This window comes from Ceratocystis lukuohia, assembly GCF_044167205.1.
Source record: "Ceratocystis lukuohia strain C4212 chromosome Unknown Supercontig2_pilon, whole genome shotgun sequence".
NCBI classification, from domain to species: Eukaryota; Fungi; Ascomycota; class Sordariomycetes; order Microascales; family Ceratocystidaceae; genus Ceratocystis; species Ceratocystis lukuohia.
Window position 1 is genome coordinate 682,502 of NW_027263521.1, and position 19,748 is coordinate 702,249.

At 49.2% G+C, this 19,748-nt stretch overlaps 4 protein-coding genes across 4 annotated transcripts; 2 read left to right on the forward strand and 2 right to left on the reverse strand.

The window, feature by feature from the left end:
• Positions 1 to 70: 70 nt before the first annotated feature.
• Positions 71 to 841, reverse strand: HOO65_020178 (Iron-sulfur assembly protein 2; the record flags this gene model as incomplete). The annotated part of the gene is made up of 2 exons (XM_071007024.1): positions 71 to 442; positions 509 to 841. 2 exons carry the CDS (start codon positions 839 to 841, stop codon positions 71 to 73), a joined length of 705 nt encoding a protein of 234 aa, XP_070860816.1.
• A 453-nt stretch (positions 842 to 1,294) lies between these two features.
• Positions 1,295 to 4,037, forward strand: HOO65_020179 (uncharacterized protein; the record flags this gene model as incomplete). The annotated part of the gene is made up of 2 exons (XM_071006442.1): positions 1,295 to 1,655; positions 1,834 to 4,037. 2 exons carry the CDS (start codon positions 1,295 to 1,297, stop codon positions 4,035 to 4,037), a joined length of 2,565 nt encoding a protein of 854 aa, XP_070860817.1.
• A 724-nt stretch (positions 4,038 to 4,761) lies between these two features.
• HOO65_020180 (DNA repair protein rhp26) lies at positions 4,762 to 8,473 on the reverse strand (the record flags this gene model as incomplete). The annotated part of the gene is made up of 2 exons (XM_071006329.1): positions 4,762 to 7,065; positions 7,232 to 8,473. The coding sequence occupies 2 exons, from the start codon at positions 8,471 to 8,473 to the stop codon at positions 4,762 to 4,764; spliced, it is 3,546 nt and encodes a 1,181-aa protein (XP_070860818.1).
• Positions 8,474 to 9,226: 753 nt separating this feature from the next.
• HOO65_020181 (Zinc transporter 5) lies at positions 9,227 to 10,814 on the forward strand (the record flags this gene model as incomplete). Its single annotated transcript, XM_071006706.1, has 3 exons — positions 9,227 to 10,313; positions 10,386 to 10,485; positions 10,556 to 10,814. The coding sequence occupies 3 exons, from the start codon at positions 9,227 to 9,229 to the stop codon at positions 10,812 to 10,814; spliced, it is 1,446 nt and encodes a 481-aa protein (XP_070860819.1).
• Positions 10,815 to 19,748: the final 8,934 nt, after the last annotated feature.

A 19,748-nucleotide genomic window follows, 5' to 3' on the forward strand; every position in this document is an offset into this window, starting at 1 on the left:
TGTGTATGTAGCGTAGCGTATGTATACAAACTATTATTACAATATATGGTCAGTTGGAAAGAAGCCAGGCTCACATTGCAACATCAAAACTGGTGCCACAGCCACAGCTACTTGTGGCTCTAGGGTTATCCACTATTTTAAACTGTGAACCAATCAGTTCTGACGTAAAGTCGACCTTGCTATCCTTGAGCAAAGATAGCGATGGCTCGTCGAGTATAATCTTAGGCGAGCCTTGTAGGGTATCCGGATTGACGGCATCATCTGCAATGTACTGGAAAATAGTGTCGTCTTCACCAACGGTCTCGTCCCACTCCTTTGTTCCCTGGTCTGGTATCTCGACTAGGCTCATGGTATACTGGAAGCCGTGGCAACCGCCGCTTTCGACTTGGACTTTCAAAGCCAAGCCGGGTTTGTTGTCGCGCTTCATAATTTTGGTCAATCTCTGTTGCGAAATTGGTTAGAATGTTGTGCTTTGCTAACAATAATTGGCGTTTGAGAACTAGCTAACCTTTGCCGCGCGTGTGGTGATCTCCATGTGCATGCCTTTGCCATCTTCGTCAACGGCCGGATTGTGTATACAGAGGGTCTTCTGCTGAGGCGTAGTGGTGCTAAAGCCGCGATGAGCATGTGACTTTATCGCACGAGATAAAAAGCGGAAAGAAACAGCCCTGTACGAAATTGAGGAGGGGTTCGGAATGGATCGTGGAACGGTGCTAAAGGTTCGACGTGAAAAGGCTGGGTAGAGAAAATCAAGACCTGGAATAGAGGCGGCGGTAGAGCGGGCTAGCAGGATTGGTAGGCGAAAAGCCGGGCCAGAGGTAGAACATGCAATGTGGGACATGGCAATATCTGAGAACTGTGGCAGAGGGAAAAGTGATAATGTAGAGTAGCTGTAAATTGCCTTCAGCTCAATAGAAAACAAATGAAGCTATTCACACATTAGTGTTGGTAAGCAAGGCTCTGCTCTGCTGTTAGATTCCCCACTCGGCAAGCCACACTTACTTGCAGCTGTGTACAGGTGCTAGCAGCTGGCCCACTATCAAGCCGACATTTTATACCACACAAGCCCTGGCCCCGCCAAAATTATTTTTTCCTTCGTTCTACCTTGCACTTCGACCCCTCCTTGAATCAAGGCTGCAAAATCAGTGGGAAAAAAAATAGGGCCACGACGCACATCGCCAGCTCCGACCCTACATTTTCCCATTTTATACTTGTAATTTGGCCCGCCCCCCCCTTTGGTGCCAGGATTTTGACCGATTGGCTTCGATAAGACATACAAATTACACAGAAAAAGATGTCCCGGTTTTATCACGGAAACGACGATAGCTCTTCCGACAGCTCGTCGGACGAGGAGGAACTCTACTCCGAAGAGGAGGAGGAGCAGCAGCTTGAGGACAGCTCGGACGAAGAAACTGACTCCATGGACGACTCCGACGACTCTGACGACTCCGACAGCAGCAGCGAGGATGAAGGCGGCAAAAAAACCGGTGCCGCCAAGTTCTTGGTTGGTGATGACTCCGATAGTGACGATAGCGATCGCGAGGTGCGGTCCAAGGTGCGCAGTGCCAAGGACAAGCGGTTCGAAGAGCTAGAGAGCATCACCAAGGTCATTGAAAATGCTAGCAAGATTGGTGACTGGAGCACAATTGCTGCTGGTGAGTTTTGGCCCTCCTGGGAGCGGCTGCTCTCTTCTCATATCTTCCCATTCCCTCACATCTAAAATCTAGCATCAACATCACCGCCCCGACCCCCTAGCTGTCAATACTAACCCCACTTCTTATAGAGTATGAAAAGCTTAACCGCCATGTGGCAAAATTGGTCATCGGCGGCAAGGCCCCCGAGTCTATATCCAGGCCTCCGCCGATCTTGAGGATTCCATGAACGATGCTGTTGCCAAGCAGAAGGTCACCCCCAAGAAGATGAATGCCACCAATGCTCGTGGTCTGAACGCAGTTAAGCAGAAGATCAAGAAGAACAACAAGGAGTACCAGTCTCAGATTGATGCTTACCGGAGCGACCCCGATAAGTTCATGTCCGGCACCGACGATGTCGAGGAGGCCCAGAAGCCCCAGCCCAAGAAGATTGCCCGCGTCGCTGTCGATATCGGAGAGTCTACCCAGGATGTCGATGAAGGTGAGGATGATGGCTTTGCTCAGGTCGGCAAGGGCGGCAAGACTGTTCAGTACACCCCTGAGAGTATCTTCAAGCACCTCCGTACCATCATGGAGTCCAGAGGAAAGAAGAACACAGACCGCAGCGACCAGATCAAGACTATGGAGAAGCTGCTCGACATTGCTGTCACTCCGTACCAGAAAATCCGCACTCTGTTGACCCTGGTGTCAACCCGCTTCGACCTGGGTGCTGGCAATGCCACTATGCCTCTCGAACAGTGGAAAGCCGCTGAGCAGAATATGTCCACCCTTCTAAACGTGCTCTTTGCCAACCCCGAGTGGATTGTTATCGAGAACGCCGAAGAGTGGGAGGACGATGAGAAACCCCCTGCTCTAGGCGAGAATGACAAGTACGTCAAGGTTCCTGGCAGCATCGTGTCTTACGTCGAGCGTCTAGATGATGAGTTCACCCGCTCCCTCCAGAACATTGACCCCCACACTCCTGAGTACATTGAGCGGTTGCAAGATGAAGGCTCTCTGTATACTGTCATCTTCCGTGGTATTCTCTACTATGAATTCCTGCGCAAGGTCACCGACGTTGAGATTCCCCAGGAAAGCATCAACCGTATCGTCATGCGGAGACTCGAACATGTTTACTTCAAGCCCGAAGCTGTCATCAAGGTCTTTGAGGAGAACTTCTGGAAGTCTGTGTCCGCCGACGTCGACTCGTCTATTACTCCCCGTGCTACTACCGTTGACGCCAGCTCTCTGGTCACTGTTCTCTGCGGCTACCTCTTCAGCAATAGCGAGGGTATCTTGCGTGCACGCGCCATGCTGTGCGAAGTGTATTTCTTGGCTCTGCACGGCAAGTACTACCAAGCCCGTGACATGTCGCTAATGTCGCATCTTCAGGAGTCCATCCCCAACTTTGACATCCAGACCCAGATTCTGTACAACCGTACTCTAGTGCAAATTGGCCTATGTGCCTTCCGCAAGGGCCTCATCTACGACGCCCAAAACACTCTCCAGGAGATCTGCGGTAGCGGCCGCCAGAAGGAGCTCCTCGCTCAGGGTGTCATGATGCAGCGTTACGGCCAGGTTTCTCCTGAGCAGGAGCGCCTAGAGAAGCAGCGCCAGCTGCCCTTCCACATGCACATTAACCTGGAACTGCTAGAGTGTGTGTACTTGACATGCAGCATGCTGCTGGAAATCCCTCTTCTGGCTCAGACCGGCTCTTCCCCTGATATCAAGAAGCGGGTGATTAGCAAGACCTACCGCCGCATGCTCGAGTACCACGAGCGCCAGATCTTCACTGGCCCTCCTGAGAACACCCGTGACCATGTTATGCAGGCATCTAAGTCTCTGGCTGCCGGCGAGTGGAAGAACGCTGTTACATACATTCACAGCATCAAGATCTGGGATCTGATGCCCAACTGCGAGGAGATCAAGACCATGCTGGCCAAGCAGATCCAAGAGGAGGGCCTGCGCACCTTCCTCTTCACCTATGCCCCGTACTATGACACTCTGGCCATCGAGATTCTGTCAGCCATGTTCGAGCTGACGGCTGGCAAGGTTGCCGCTGTTGTTAGCAAGATGATCAGCCACGAGGAGTTGTCTGCGTCGTTAGACCAGGCTACATCGACCATCATCTTCCGCAAGGGCGTCGAACTCAGCCGCCTGCAAGGCCTGTCGCTCGCGCTGTCAGACAAGGCCTCAGCCCTTATTGAGTCCAATGAGCGCACTCTCGAACAGCGGACCGCTGGTTCTAGCACTGCCTTTGACCGCCAGGGTGGTCGTGGCCGTGGCGGTGCCCGGGGAGGTCAACGCACAGGTCGCGGTGGTGCCCGCGCCGGCGGCAACACCCAACGCCAGGCTGGTGGCACGCAATTCACCGGTGGTGCTCTGGGAGCGGTTGTCCGGGGTTAGAGGGGAGCTGCACTTTGAACGAGGAGCGAGAGCAAGAACGCGATCAGACCAGCAGCAAGCAGTGGTTGGTTGTGCTGATGGGTGTGGTGTTGGGTTGATTCTTCTATCTGTTAGGCGTCTTTTTGTTATTACTTTTCTTTTTTTTTTCCTCCCCTCCCTTCCCCCTTCCTCCCCGCGAAAAAAAATTACTTGGCCGTTGTTTAGTGGATGATTGAGTTTACTCGCAAGCCGCAAGGCACTAGAAGAGAGAATAGGTAGTGAGTGATAGGCGGCGCGGAAGAAGTAAGTCTTTTTTGTGTTATGAACAAAACGGCACGATCGATGAACATGGGAATAACATGAATTGGAATATTTTTGGGTTTTTTTATTTATTTTATTCTCTTGTTTTTTTTTCATAGTTTCTCACCATTTTTTGTCTCACCTATTTATTTGCCTTTGTTGCATGTCTGTTTCTTCGTAGTAGTTAAAAAGTGCTTCTTTTGTCTTGATTTATTCTTTGTTTCGTCGATATCTCGCTGCTTATTTTTCCCCAGAGTCTTGTACAAACTACCAAGATGACGACGACCCCCCCCCCCCCCCCCAAACAAGCAAACATCATCGTGTTGTAATTCCGTGATTAGCTTCTAGTTCTCTATAAACCCTAACCCAGGCCACTTTCTATCTACTTACTCCCTTCCTATATCTTGTATCTTTGTCGTATATCCCCCTTTCCTCCTTCTCTTCTCTAACGCTTTCTTTTCAACTTCCACAGTTTAGTTCCCTTCTTCCTTGCAGCTGCCGGCGCGTCGTGCATCTTAGCTACAGATTCTAACGCACGGCGGAATAGATCCGCTGGGAGGTCGTTATACTTGCTGTTGAAGTAGTTTGCTATATCCGCTGTATGTGCTTGCCCGCCCTGTTCTTCAAGAAACCCGCTGATTAGACTCTGCAGACTACGCAGTGTCCACATCTTTTCAATGGCAGGCTGGTTACGCCTAGGCGCTAGAGCCGCTGCACTTGTCTTGGTCAGCACGGTTGGACGGGTCTTAGCGCATCCCGTATCAGGGCCAGATAAAGAACGAGACGGGGCGGAGTGACGGTCATGATAGGCACGGGCGGCCTGCTGTTGGAGGAAACGCTTTGTCTCCCGGTTGAGCCGCTCAGCTTCTTCTTCAAGAAACCGGCGGTTTGCCTGCACACGTTGCTTGGCGTTGATGATGTCTTCGTGGTTGTAGGCGCTATCAATGGAGCGCGTAAAGAGATCTTCAAGCATGCCTTGCTCGGCCTCCGTTTTATCGGGTTGAAATTCTTCGATAGCTTTAACTTGGTCCAAGTGGGATACAGCGGTGGCTTCTTCGGTTGATAGAACGCCTGCAGTAGCAACATTTTTCTCGGCCTTCGGCTCAGCGTCCTGCAGGGCAATGTTTGATTTAGAGATGCCATCGGTATCCTTAGCCTCCCTATGCCTACTACTATCGCTGTTCTTCTGAAACCTAGCTTCAGCACCTTCAAATATATCGAGATCGCGGTCTTTCTCTTCGGCTTTGTAGGTGAACATATCTGCCATTGAATTGGAGTCAAATGAGCGGTGGAACTCGGTATCCGTCATGATTTTGTCGGTCATGAACTGCTTATATAATTGTTTGCGGTAGATCTTTTCCTCAATAGTTCCTGGTGTCAAAAGTCGGTAAATCTCAACAGGGCGCTTTTGGCCCAGTCGCCAAGCTCTTTCTACTGCCTGTTTATCCGTCGCCGGGTTCCATGACGGGTCAAAAAGGATAACACGGTTAGCTCCGGTGAGATTGAGGCCGACACCTCCAGTCTGTGGCGTCAGCAAGAAGACTTCGAGCTCATTAGACCTGTTGAAGCGGTCGACCATTGGCTGGCGCTCAATCTGATTGGTTGTCCCATCCATTCGGACATAGGCATAGCCTTCGTCTCTGAGATAAGTCTCTATGATATCTAGCATGGGGAGGCTCTGGCTAAATACAAGAGTCTTGTGGCCAAAGTTCTTGGAAATACGCAATAATGAGATTAAAACTTGCATCTTGGTAGACCGTTCCGGGTTTCCGAAGTCGGTGTCATCCTCATGATTGGCCCCATGCTCATACTTGCGCAGGCCTCTTAGTTGACTGCCCTCAACGCCATCAAGACCCAGTTTGCTATGTTTCTTTCCCCAGCGTAAATCAGGATGGTTGCAGATTTTGCGCAGAGTATCTATAGCAGCAAACACTGCATTCTTTTGCTGGAGCGTCTTGCCGTCAGCAAACAGGGCCTTGATATGTGGTGATTCGATAAATTTGACATATGTATCTTCTTGCTGTGGTGTCAACTTGCAGAAAAAGACCTGCTCAGATTTTGGGGGTAGCGAATCGGCTACGTCGGCCTTGACACGACGCAGCATATATGGCTTGACTGTCTCACGCAGGGTCCGGGCGCATTTTTCAGCCGTCATAATAGCCAAATTAGTCGCATTCCGGTGGTGCCCATCACGAATGGGCATCTCGAAGTGCTGCGAAAAAGACCGAGTATCTGTTCCTAAAAGGCCAGGATAGGCAAATTCAAACAAGGAGAACAGTTCGCGCAGATTGTTCTGGATTGGAGTGCCAGACATCACAATGCGGTTGTAGGTCGCCAGCTGCTTGCAAGCTTTAGATGCTTCAGTGTTCCTGTTCCGGATCAGATGCCCTTCGTCAAGCGCAACATATCCCCAGCTGACAACAGCCAGCTCATCGAGATACGTCTGCAAGCCCTTGTACGTAGTGATGAGCACATGACCATTGTCCACCACGTTATCAATGATGCGGCGGGCAGCTTCCAACTTCTTAGGCGTCAAAGAGTCACGGGTGTCTTGTTCCTCTTTCTCGAGGTCAAGCATGCCACTGCCCGTCGAGTGCAAAATCGAAACACGCAATGGAGGCCACCACGTGTGGAAATGCTGCACCCATTGGGCCATCAAGGTTGATGGTGCCAGTATGATGGCAGGGCCCTCAAGCTTTTTGCTGTAATGTAAGGCAACAACAGTAGCAATTATTTGGACTTGGAGCAGCTATTAGCAACAGTCTAACAAGGAAAATACAAAGGGGAAGGATGCGAATACGCGACAATAAAGCATTATGTCGTATCGACTCACCTGTTTTCCCAAGCCCCATTTCATCGCACAATAGCCCACCTTCAAGCCGAGAATGAAGCTGGCACAGCCACTCAACACCGACCTTTTGGAAGGGAAACAAAAAGCTCCCCACCTCGCTGGGCAGTGAGTATCCGTCTATCAGCTTCAAATCCTCCTTACCTGGCGTTGGTTTATACCACTCCTCCATCTCAGGATTTGGATCGGGCAAGCCTAGAGACTCTCGTAAAACCGAACGTTTTTCTACCCAGCCAGCCAGGCGACGGCGGTACTGTGCAGTGTTTCCATCGTCTATTCGACTGAGGTCTATTTTGGCCGGAAGAGCATTTGCTGCCCTGCTTGCTTTAGAATCCTGCTCAGTGTCATCATAACCGCCCATATCATCAGATGCCGTAGATGGTTCATCATCTTTGTTATCAGCGTAGTCCGAGTCGCTGTCAGAATCTTGGGATGTTAGTTTATTTTTGGTCTTTGATTTTGCCTTGGCCTTGGTCCTGACAGTCCGTTTTTTAGACGTAGGCTGATCTTTGGGGTCTAAACCACCATGCTTGGCATCGTCTCCATCGCCGTTGTCATCAGTAAGCTGGCGTCGGCGTTTGCGTGGCCTTAGGCTAAACTCTTGCGTAGCAAGGGCATTAGTATCCCCGACGACTTCCTTTAAGGACTGAGATTCAAAGCCAGGCTGAAGAAGTTCTTGGTGTTGCTTCTTTGCTCTGCCATCCGGCGTACTGCCGAGCTCTTCCATGAACTCCTGCAAGTCTCGGCCATTTTGGAGGTCAAACGGCGTGATCTTGCCTGTACGAACGAGATACTCTTCCAAAGACTCGCCTTCCTGCTGGACTGGCCCAGCTGGGCCTGCAGATTCCGCAAGCTGTGACGGAGATTCGCCATTTGCGGTGTCGGTTTGGCCAGATTGCGATGGCGCGGACGCCTTGAGCTTCTTGGCTGCTAATGCAGCCTTTTGTTGTTCGATTCTGTTGGCAATTCGATCCTTGAAAGCCTCGATTTCATCCACTGCCTCCGTCACATCAAGCTCGCATTTGTCGATCTTTTTTCGAAGAGCCACAGATTGTATACGAAAAACGGGATTGCCGCTCTTCTTGTCAAACTCAGCGGAAAGCGTAGTCTTGTTAGCCTGGATTTTGACTATCTTTTGCTTAAGATTGGCAATTCGCTCCTCATCGCGCTTGTTGTCCTGCTCAAAGATTGCAGCATGTGCCTCAGACGTGACATCACGCTGAAGATCGTCTTGCTGGTGGACATCAACGATGCCATTGATAGCCGCAGCAACGGCCTGAGCTTCAGTTGTATTTTGAGGTACTGACATTTGGGTGATCTCTAACAAGAAATGGCAAGCTCAAAGGACGTCGTCGACAACGAGATCAGAGCACGGCAAGTAGCAAAAAAGGCTTCAAGGCTGAACAAAAAAGGAATAAAAAAGAATTAGTTATTAAATTAAGTCAGAATTTCAGCCTTCAAGTTTCCAGTTCCTTCCCAATTCGTCAACTTCTTGCAACAGCAAATCGCAAGTATTCAAGCCCTCGCTTTCACGAACAGGCTAACAACCAGGCAGCAGCGAGATGTGGCGCCATGTTCTCCTGTGGCTGGGTGCCAAAAGTGTGGCGTGGGATCATCAAGGTTATCAAGGTACCACCCATCCTTCGACCACACGTTGTGTTACTTCAATCAACATCAATAAATGCAGGCTTGGCCTCTCAAAGACGGTCATTCTCACTCAGGTCTACTACGGCCTTTCAACCTACAAAGCCCGATCTCGATGCCACTAGCTTTCGTGGAGGGCCTTAGGCTCCAATTTCCGCCCAAGAGACGCCTGCGGGTCTCGAGGTTGCCGGTAGTTCAACTAGTGAAAAGCATGACGTCGAAAACGGCATCACATCATGAGTTAGCCGTCAATGAAAGCAACATGCATCCGGCTACCATCTCTATATAAAACTGGGATGCATTGCCCTTTTTCCTTCCTTCTTTCTCTTTCTCTTTCTTTTCCATCTTATCTACGGAACTACCTCTCATCGCCTTTCTTCATTTTCCCAGGACCTTCAGTCTTGTCTGCCCTTTTAAAATGCTTGAAACTCGCTTCAAAGATGTGCCTCTTCCTCTGTTCTCTATTGGAGAAGCAGGAGTTTCTCGTCCATCTCTCCGAGAACGCACCACCTCCTTCTTCCACAAACGTTCCCGCATTATCATGATTGTTGCGCTCACAACATTCCTTATCGAACTGTCTAAAGCTGCGGGACTTGTTGCAATTCTCCTATCAGGTAGCTTGTATAGCAAGATCACCTCTGCTATAATCACCTCTAGCCCTTCTCTGTCGTCCATGGATAGCCTCTCTAAACGCCACATTGGTCACGACCATGGACACAATCACGAGCATGAGCACGGCCAAGGCCAGGACCACGGCCATGAGCATCACCACCACCACCATGTCGAAGCCTACAATGTGGGACTCCACGTCATTGCCCTCTTCGTCATCTTCATTAGCTCTTCGGCCGCCTGTGCCTTCCCCGCCTTCATGAAGAGTTTGCGTGGGGCCTTTAGATTCCAGAAAGTCATCTACGCTGGCTACCACATGGGAACTGGCGTGCTCATGGCTACGGCATTTGTTCACCTATTGCCTACCGCCTTTGCTGCGCTGACCCATGAGTCACTCCCTCGCTTTTTCACCGAGATCTACCCCTCAATTCCCGGCGCTATTTCCTTGGCTACCATTCTACTCGTCATTTTCATTGAGATGTTACTCAGTCCCCATCGCAGGCAGAAATCCACTGAGGAGCCACCTAGAATCCTCGAGGGACGTGAGCAACCACCAGAACTCTCCCTGGAGAACAGCATTGCAGTCATCCCTCTAGACCCTATGCAGGTAGACCCCAATAAGACCTTGTCGCCTAGCACGTATGCTATGCCTCCACATGCCCGTCAACAATCTCTATCATTAGACGACGAGTCTCGGCGCCATGCCGAAATGTCAGAAGTTAAGACCCCGCAAGCTTTAGAATTTGAAAGACTTAAACTCCAACACGCATATGGAATGAAGAGGTGCCGCCTTCTCGAAGCAGGCATTATATTCCACAGTGTCTTTATCGGTATTACACTGGGTGTGTCAAATGGTCCAGGCTTCATACCTTTTCTGATAGCCATCATGTTTCACCGTAAGTCTCCCGTATAAGTTTTTTGCAGACCAACTCAGCGACCAGTTCATGCGCACGTGCTAATTCTTGCAGAGGCATTCGAGGGCGTTGCGCTAGGTAGCCGTATCATCAACTGTGGGTGGGACTTTCACAAGGCAGAAGCCTGCTGGATGATCATCATATACGGGCTAACGTGAGTCTTGATCTTGGAGCTTTCCCGCATCCCCTGCCCCCATTCACGCTGACCTTTTGCTTCCTTGTAGCACGCCTATCGGAATAGCCATCGGCATAGCCATCCACGCTCTATACGAACCCGAGTCGCCTACCGGACTTATCGTAGTTGGCATCGCGAATGCCATCTCTGGTGGACTATTGGCCTTTGCGTCGCTCTGCGAAATCATCCCCGATGACTTTCTGAGTGCTAGAAGCTGGGAGACCCACGGAGCCGTTAGTCATTATGCTTCGTTCTTCCTCATGGTGTTCGGTGCCTTTTTGATGAGCCTTGTTGCGTACTGGGCGTAAAAGAGCATGCAAGTAAGTGGCTTTCAGAGACAGAGCCCCCTGTAATGTCTATTAGGGTCCGCTAGGGTTCCCCGCGAACTTGGACATGCGCCCTTGGGGGCTTGGGCTCTGTGGGTTGAAGCTTGGTAATGTCGGACAAACTGGAGGAGAAACGCATGAGCCTGAGTTTGGTGAGAGCATCGGCACACTAGAGGAAAAAAGCAGGCCAGGTTCTATTTTTGTCTCGCTGCCTGTTTTGCGGCTAGCGTTTCTTGCCTCTGTATTTTACTCCCATATTAGTTCGAGTGCAAAAGAGAGCAAGTTGCAGATGTGAGCACAACGAGGAGAAAGAGGACGACTTTGAGTGCTGACAAGTCGAAGGGAAGAAGAAAGAATGAAAGCCATAGGGCTTTTCATGGACGGTTGCTTTTCTTTTTTTTTTTTTTTTTTTCTTGGCAGCGCCTTGCTCAACAAAGATAGATGGCAAAATAGACTAGAACATGATCGCGATCAAAGCAAACAACAAAGACGCCGTACACCCACCCACCCTCCTTCCCCATGCATACACATTTAATATGAGCCCTGTGAAAGAAAAGCAAAAAAAAAAATGAGAAAATCAAACAAGCACAAGGGAAAAAAATAAAAAAGTGACATCCGGATGTTCTTGAGCCTTTCGGCCGATTGACGAATCTGCGGGCAAGAACCCTTCTCTCCTGGACCCTCGCTTAAGATTGCCCACAGATAATAGTAGCAAGTAAGAACAGGGCAAGGAAAGCAGTTGAAGCTAAGCTAGAACTTGCTGCATAACTCACCCAATTTCCCTGGCTCTTGTCCTCTTTGTTTCCTAGAGCGCCAGCAGCCCCACTGCCAAGAGTCTGGCTTCCTTGATATGATTTTTACGACATTTTTTTCCCTTCGTTTTCTGTTCTTTTTGCTCTTGCCCAAGTCTGTCTATCGCACTCCTTTTTCTCCTCATTCCTTCTTTCTCATGCCATGCATGTTTCAATGTAATTGGAAAGAACCCAATTGTTTCTCCTTTCCTTCCTTTGCTGTTTGCTTGCTGTTTGCTTGCTTTTTTTTTTTTTTCATTCTTTCTTTTTCCCCCCTGTGGCTTACAGTGCGCCGGCCTCTCTGTATAAAATATAAAATATAAGACATGTTAAATGTTAAATGTTAAATATTAAATATTAAACACATTGTGGGCGCAATCGTTTGCCCCGCCAAGAAAGACGCACCAGAAGTGGAGAAACGCCACAAATCTTGCCGGATTGCGCTGTCCTCCCGTTCGTGTCCATGGGAGGGAAAGACCCTGCCCCAAAGGCCGAGTAGTGGGTGGAATGATCAATCTCCAGGGTTTTCCTCCTTTCCTTTGCTATTTATTCGTGCTCGTACTATGCCCTCCGCACTAGCTCACCAGCTGAAGCTAAGCTACAAAGTCCGGGCTCGCTGCGCTACTGGCACACACACAACTTGTCGTTGCCTCATCTTTGCGGTTGTTTTGGCTTGTCTCTTGTTTTGTTGCATGCACTGCACGTACGTAGCACTGATGGCACCTCTCCGGAGGGGTCCAGCGGGGCGCCAAGTCCCTGTAGGGTGAGAGGAGAGAAAAATTTTGATCGTTGATTGCTTTTGCTTTTTTGCTTTGTTCAATTATGGCCGTACCACACCACAGCCCACACATTGTACTGCAGCACCTGCACATGCTCTTGCAGCCCGCACCGCACCGCACCTGCATGAAGTGTATGGTACTAAGAGGCCGCCGTTATCCCGGTTTGTGCCTCTGTACACGCATAGACCAAGCGGAGAGAGAGAGAGAGAGACAGTGTGTGTGTGTGTGTGTGTGTGTGCATTCTGCTTTTTCGCGCTGTTTGCTTGTTTTATCTCGTGTTGTACCAGCTGATTTCCTATATTTTAGCCTGGAACCATTGTCTTATTCAGTCATCTGTCGAGCCGGAGCCTTCATATGTAAGTGGACAGAGATAAAGAAGTTGGAAGTCAAAGATAACCAGGCAGGCGCCAGGGGCGAGGCCATAGATTAGCAGCGATAGAGGGGAGCAAGGGAAAAGCAATGCAATCAATTTGGGAATAGTTGCTAGTGTTGGCAGCTAGCAACTTAAGCTGAAATAGGCCGCGAGCAAATGAAGGAAGGAAGAGGATGGAAGGATACAAAGGAAGAAGCAAAGGAAGAGGGGTGTGTCTTGAGAAAAAAGACACAAGAACACGAGATAGAGGCTAGGAAAGGCAAGAACAACAAAAGAGAAACTGCTCCGTCCCATTGCTGTGCCCCGTGCTCGTTTAGCCCATTCACCGTTTCGGACCTATCGCTTTATACCTGCTGCCTTTCGGACCCGAGGGACGGAACGGCCTTTTGGGGGAGGAGGGGAGGAGGAAGAGGCAAAATATGGGGGGGGGGAGGGGGGACTCTGAAAAAAAGGCAAGAACAAGCCAGCCGTTCCTTCTTCCTGCTTCATTTCATGTTGCTGTGTGGTCTTTTTGTCTGCTATAACTTCTTCGCATTTGCTCTTATTGGCCCAATGCAAATGCACACTACTGCATTAAGTACACATACTTTGCACCTTTTTTTTTTCTGTGCCCTTTTCCTCTTAAGAGGCGGCTTCTTCCATTAGCAGAAAAGAAGAAAAAAAAAGACTAAATTAAAAATTAAAAAAAAAAATAAAAAAATAAAAAGAGACTAAATAAAAATAAATCGCCTCACCTGGAAAGGGAGGAAACAAGCTCAAGAAGTACGATGCCAAATGGCTGTCGCTGAAACGGCCCTAATAAATAGCAACTATCAATCCTGCCCATCGCGTTCTTTCCGTCCATGCCCATAGCCAACAGCCCGGTCGGCCAGTGGACGTTGCGCTGGTCTTGCGTCTTTGCATTGTCAATCCAAGTCGAGCTATTGAGAGGGGTTCTCGCTCTCGTCAAATGAACGTGCTGGTATAATAAATCATCCCGCAGGCCCGCCCCACCCCACGACAGCATAACAGCCCAGCATCAACCAACAAATAGCCACCGGTGATATATGTAGACACAGGACAGAAAATAGGCGAAGCGCGAGAATTGAGCTTGATGGAGCAGCGATACAGCCTACAACAAAAAGCTGTTGCAAACCAGGTAGTATTGTGTACTACCACGGTAGCATTGACATGGTACGGAAGACCAAGACTTATATTTGCAAGTTGGAAGGATTTATGGCGATAGGACGGGGTGGGGAAAGCCTTCAACTCAACAGGCCGCAGGTGTAGGGGGGACGGGACTCTGCTATTGTGGAATGGAAGCGGAAGACAGAGCATTCTATGTTCTATCCTTAGTGAGGCCAACAAGTTGCAAAGATGACAAGCAAATAGGTGTTGCATGACAGACATGTATCAACAATTTGCGGAGCACAAAAAACAAGAGACACCTACTAACAGCGTAGCGGCAGCCGAGCGCTAGTAGCTGTATTCGCAGTAGTCCACAGGCCTTATCGAGATGCCCATGGTCTAAACTGAAGCCCAAGGGCTTGAAACTCAAATACAATGAATGGCGTGGCCCTACACTAAAACTTGCGCTAAGTCCTGGTCCTCCTAGCTTCCTGGCTGTTCCGCTGTGCAAGGGTAGGGGCAATAAGTAAACGCAGCTTGATTTAAGAAGGAGAAAAAAAAAGAAAGAAAATAAAAAATAAAAAGACAAGGGAGCGGAGGGTGGCCGTTTAGCTATCGGTGAGACAAGTACATTGTATGTACCTTTGTACATCTCGCGACTTCGCGATACTTTCTAGAAGTAGCACTGCTATGCATTTGGCTGGTCCGGTCCCCCCCTTCCCTTCCCTTCCCCCTCTTATCTATTCCCTCTATTTTTTCATCTTGTCTCCCCCGTCCGCCCCACTGCAGCTGCCCCAAGTCGAAAACCGAAGCTGTGACAATGTATGCATGCGATGGGTAGCTAGTAGCTCAAAGTACATCTCAATAACACGGGAGGACTTTCATATGATTATCTGAGCGCAAGCATCTGCCCCAACAAATAAATGAGCGGAACTGCCCCCCCCCCCTCCCCCCCGAAAGCAACCAAATCGCTTCGAGTTGAACCATCTCGTTTGAGGCCGTGGCCTTGAGCACAACAGCTTATCGCGACGAAATATGGCGATACGGTGGGCCCTCAGTAATGGAAAGACCCCTCCCTTCACTCCTCTCTTCGGGCTCCCGACGTAGCCCACAGGAAAGGCCAAAGCAGATGATAGTAACGGAGTAACGGATACCACATCCAGCGAGGCGCATACATACAGTCCATGCTAATCTGAGTGCACAATGTGTTGGCCGTGTGTAAGACGGGCAAGCAGGTCAACTCCTGAAAATAGGGCTACGAGGCAAAACGAGCATTGGTCTACATGCCGGCCAATAGTTCCTTTCATTTATCAGGACAAGCGTGAGACGTGCTTGCATTATACATGCTCGCGAAGATGCATGTATACGTATACCCATTCTTTTCATTTTGCTCACTCGTGTATGAGAGCGTATATTATGCATGTGCTGATACATATATACATATTTGTACTTGTCCCCGCTCAGGCCAATGCTACCGTAGAGGCGAGCGGGCGTTGGCACTAAGATGAGTGAAGAGGCTAGACCAGCCAGCCCAATATCCAAACCCTCCACGCGCATGCTCGCTAACAAGCCAGCGGCATTGTCTTGTCTCAAGCCCTCGGAGAAAAAGCAGCCCAGTAAAGTTGACAAGACAAAATAAAGGACACAACCTCCCTCCAGCAACAGATGGACAGTGGCAAGGGATGGGGGGCTGTTGTTATGGTCTGAAACAACAGGGCAAGGAAAGAGACACACAGCCCAACATCAACACCCGTCCAAGGTTACGAAATAGATGTATAAGGCAAACAATAGATCGCAGATGCACACCACAGGCACTGCGAATGAGCGGCGAGAAAGCGACACAACGTGCATATTACCATACTTATCTAATCAGCACGTAATATAACAGCAGGCAGCAGTGGGAAAAGCAAGAACAGGCGGGCTTGGAAGCCTCGGCTCGAGTTCGTTATTTTGCTGCGGGCTTTTTTTTTTTTTGGTCGCAGTTCGCGATTTGTGGCCTTGATCATTTGCTTTGCTACCACGGTCAAATAAGCTACACTTTTATGGTCTAGCTTGGAGCGATGCGACAGATCAGCATTTATCCAGCCTAGCCTTTGGGCCCTGGGTGGAAGACCGCAGATAATGAAGCCCCTCCCTGACAAGGCCGAACATGTCTTCTGGCACCGCTGCTTCTGCTTCCTTTCGCCTTGTGGCCCTAAAGAAGGAATGTGTTTTCTTCTCTCAGATCTTTCCTTTCGACTTGTTCCCTCGCCACCTCCGTTATCCATGAGGCAAAATGGAATTAGGAGCTGGACTGGCAAGGGAAAGACGAAGGGCAAGGGGAAGGGGAGGGGGAAATGGAACAAGGCAGGCAGAGCGAGAATGAGGCGAGCTTCTTTGTTTCTCCTGTTCCACATCCTTACTTCTTAATTTCTCAAAGAAAACCAGGGACAGTGCAGCTCAGGTATGCAAGACAACATTACATGCCTATTGTGTTGTCCGCAGCTTTCTTTTTTTTTTTTTTTTTTACACCATGAACGTGGTTATGTCTCCGAAATCCCCTCCATAACGACACTTGTCATCAGTTCTGCGCTCTGCTCCTTTTCTTTGCCGATTATGAGCACCCCTCCAGTCTCGGGCCTAGTCTGCTCTTTTGCCCAGCCTAGGCCTTGCCTCATCTGATATTCTTTTCATGTATGTATGCCAGCTTGTCCGAGCCCTGGCACCACTAATTAACGAGGGCTGGGTCGGGCAACACTGTCGCTGTCGTGTTAGCGAAGGTGCGGCTATAGCATAATGGCTCCATTTTGGATGCTAGTACGGCTCAACAAAACTTGATAAATGACAGTGCCGGGTGTGGTTGAGATTGAGCCTACTGCGTACTGTTGCCCTATCCTGGTTGATTGTTATTTTTTCTTGGCCAAAGGGGGGGGGCAGATAAACATTGGGAAATATCTTCCATCCCCCCCCCCCCCCGGTTTTTCTATCACAGGGTCGATCTCTTTGAAATAGCAGGAAGGTCCGAATGGAGATAATATAGCGACCAGATATTCCAAATTCCTGCATTCGAATTGGCTTTGATTAGCACGTGAAACGCAACAAGTGAGAGGGAAAGCAGCTCAAGTCTAGGCAAGACAAGACGGACAGAGCTTGGAGCTTAAGCTTGAAGAAGCATGGGCATGGGCACTACCTTATCAGCATCAGCCTTTGCCAGACGCGCGTTCATTCTTTGTCCTCTTTGTTCGTTCAAGCTGAAAAAAAGGAGCGCTGATTGCGTGGGAATAAGCTTCGGTCTTGTCTCGTTCAGGGCCGTTGGACAAGGTATACTGGGCTTTGTGTTTATTGGGGGGGGGGGTATGCTTGGTGCTTAGACTCTAGCGCCCAGCCGATGCTCTAAGCTCTAAGCTCTAAGCGTTGGCTTCTGGTTTCTCTTCCAGCTATGAGCTGGCTATGGCGGCTTATTTGCTATCGTCCCAGCTTCGTCGTGCTCCGGTCTTTTCTTCTTCTCCTATCCCGTTTGCCCTTCTGTCTAGATAGCGCGCATGTGTGGCTGCCCTATTTCCACAAAGTTGCCCGCTTTCGATGCGGCTCCCCGTGATGGCATGAAAAATAAGAGCCTGCTACGACGATAGCATTGCATGCGAGCGTGCGTACACTGCACCATCCATGGCAGAGTCTATTTATATATGTACCCACATACAAGGCCGTTGTGATAGCACGTTTCTGCAGCCCAAGATATCGATTGGGCACTTGGACTCCTCCCTTGTGCAAGCAAGACACCCGCAACGGGACGCACATTGTGAGACACAATGAAAGGCGCACTAAAGAGAGACGCATTACTGGTTCATGAATTAGCTACAGCGCCGACTAAACCTAGCTCTTTATCTTCATCCAGCTTAGCTCCTTGGGCTGGACAGCTCAGCCTCGTCTTCGTTACCAACGCGAAAGGGCCAAAACCAAGCCCAAATAATAAATAATAAGCAGTAAATGTTTTCAATGAAACTCACTTTCCGGTTGTGTCGTGCTCGATTGTTCGTCTGGATTGTTGCATGCAGAGAAACTCTTTTTCTCATTTCCGCCTGCTATAAACTCGGTTCTCCATTTTGTTCTGCTTGCTGCCTCCTTCCCTCCCTTGCTCGCCTTGATCTATACAGTTTTTTATCTCTTGATTTTATCAGCGTATTTTCTTTGCTGTTTTCGGCCTTTTCATCTTCCTTCTGTCTGGGTAGAATTGGCGACAACTGCACGAGCCAGAAACCGCCCGTGCTCTTTCATCCATCCTGGGTTTGGCCTGTTGCCATCGTGGAGTTAGGCCAAAACCTGTGTGCTTTGTTGTTTCTTCGGGTTGCAACAAAGTAACCCTATGTATAAACCCTAGTCCGGAACATGCTTGCCGCGAGGCGAACCTAGGGAATAAAACGTGCGTGCTATAACGCACAGCAACCACACATACTCCACACACTGCAGTCGCAGACAAGCACAACATATACATAAACGCAAGCTTGGCGCGACCCATTCAAGCATTTGTGCACATACGATTTTGTCACGGAAAATAACAGCCAACATCCTGCTTGTCCGTCGCCCAACCTTTCTCATTATAAGTCCGAATTGAATGCTTTACCTGAACTCCAAATCTATCTAATCTAATGTCCAAGCTTTGACTTTGTAATGTAACCTTGCTCTACCTTGATTCAAAGTCGTGGCTTGGCTAAGCATGGAAGGGGATGCGATGAGCAGGGAAAGAGAGCTTCAGAGGACTCGCTCACCTCGTCTAGAAGGGAGGCTTCTTGGAGACGGTGGATGGACGGCCGGTGGCAGGTGGATGCTATTGTTTTTTTTTTCTTTTTTTTTTTCTTCTTCTTCCTCTGTCTGAAAAGGGAGAGAAGAAGGGGGGGGGGGGTGACTCTACCCAAACAAAACTTACAGGAAGCCCTTCTTTGCTTTTGCCCAGCATCTCCAACCCGTAGCCAGCCAGCAACAAAGCAAGAAGGATAGAAACATAAAAGGAAACAGGAAACATCCCGCTTTGGCCTGCCTCCCACGGTCTTTTTTATTTTTATTTTTTCCTTTTTTTTTTAAAAAAAAAGGAACCCAACATCTGCACAAAAAATGGCAAGGAAATGAACGGGAGCAGAGAGAAACCTTCTACGACGCGGCTGCGCAAAAAAGGGTTAGTTGGTTAGTTAGGGTTTCCTCACTTGAGATCTCCCTCCCTTCCATTTGTACTTTTATGCAGAGTTTTTTCTTTTTTTTTTTTTTTTTTTTTTTTTCCCTCTTTGATATCCTGATTTTTTCTTAGGTTCTTTCCCTTGCAAGCATTGGGCACATTGTGGGCGTTGATGGTGGGTTTGCCAGTGCAGATGCGAGTGAAATCGCAGTTGCAGTTGCAGTTGCAGATGCACGCACCGTAGTAGATCAGGGCAAGTACTCTGTAGACAGTTGGTCTATTTAGAGTTCACTCCTTATTGTGCATTGTACTGCGCTGCACTCGTCTCCCCCGCCCCCGCTGCTCCCATCTTGCATCTTACATGCATTTTCTCCCATCCGCCCTCTTCCTATCTGTCCCTGCCTTTTGTATTTTCGCGCGGGTACGTTCTTATCCTTCTAGTTGTCCACTGGAGAGGTGAGTATCGGTCCTGGCGCGTCCAATAAACCCTGCAACGGTAATCGAAACACATTGCTATTGGAAACAAGAACAATGTTGTAGACAAGCTCCATCCCAATACCTACGGCAAGAACAAAGATAGTGAATGCGTAGGTTCTTTCCTCTTGCTTGCTCCTGCCATATTCTCTCCGTTTTCCCCTCTTTTACATCCAGGCAGAAAAAGGCATCTCCCACATCTTTTCCTCTTTTCCCTCTTCTTCCTCTTCTTCCTCTTCCTTTTCC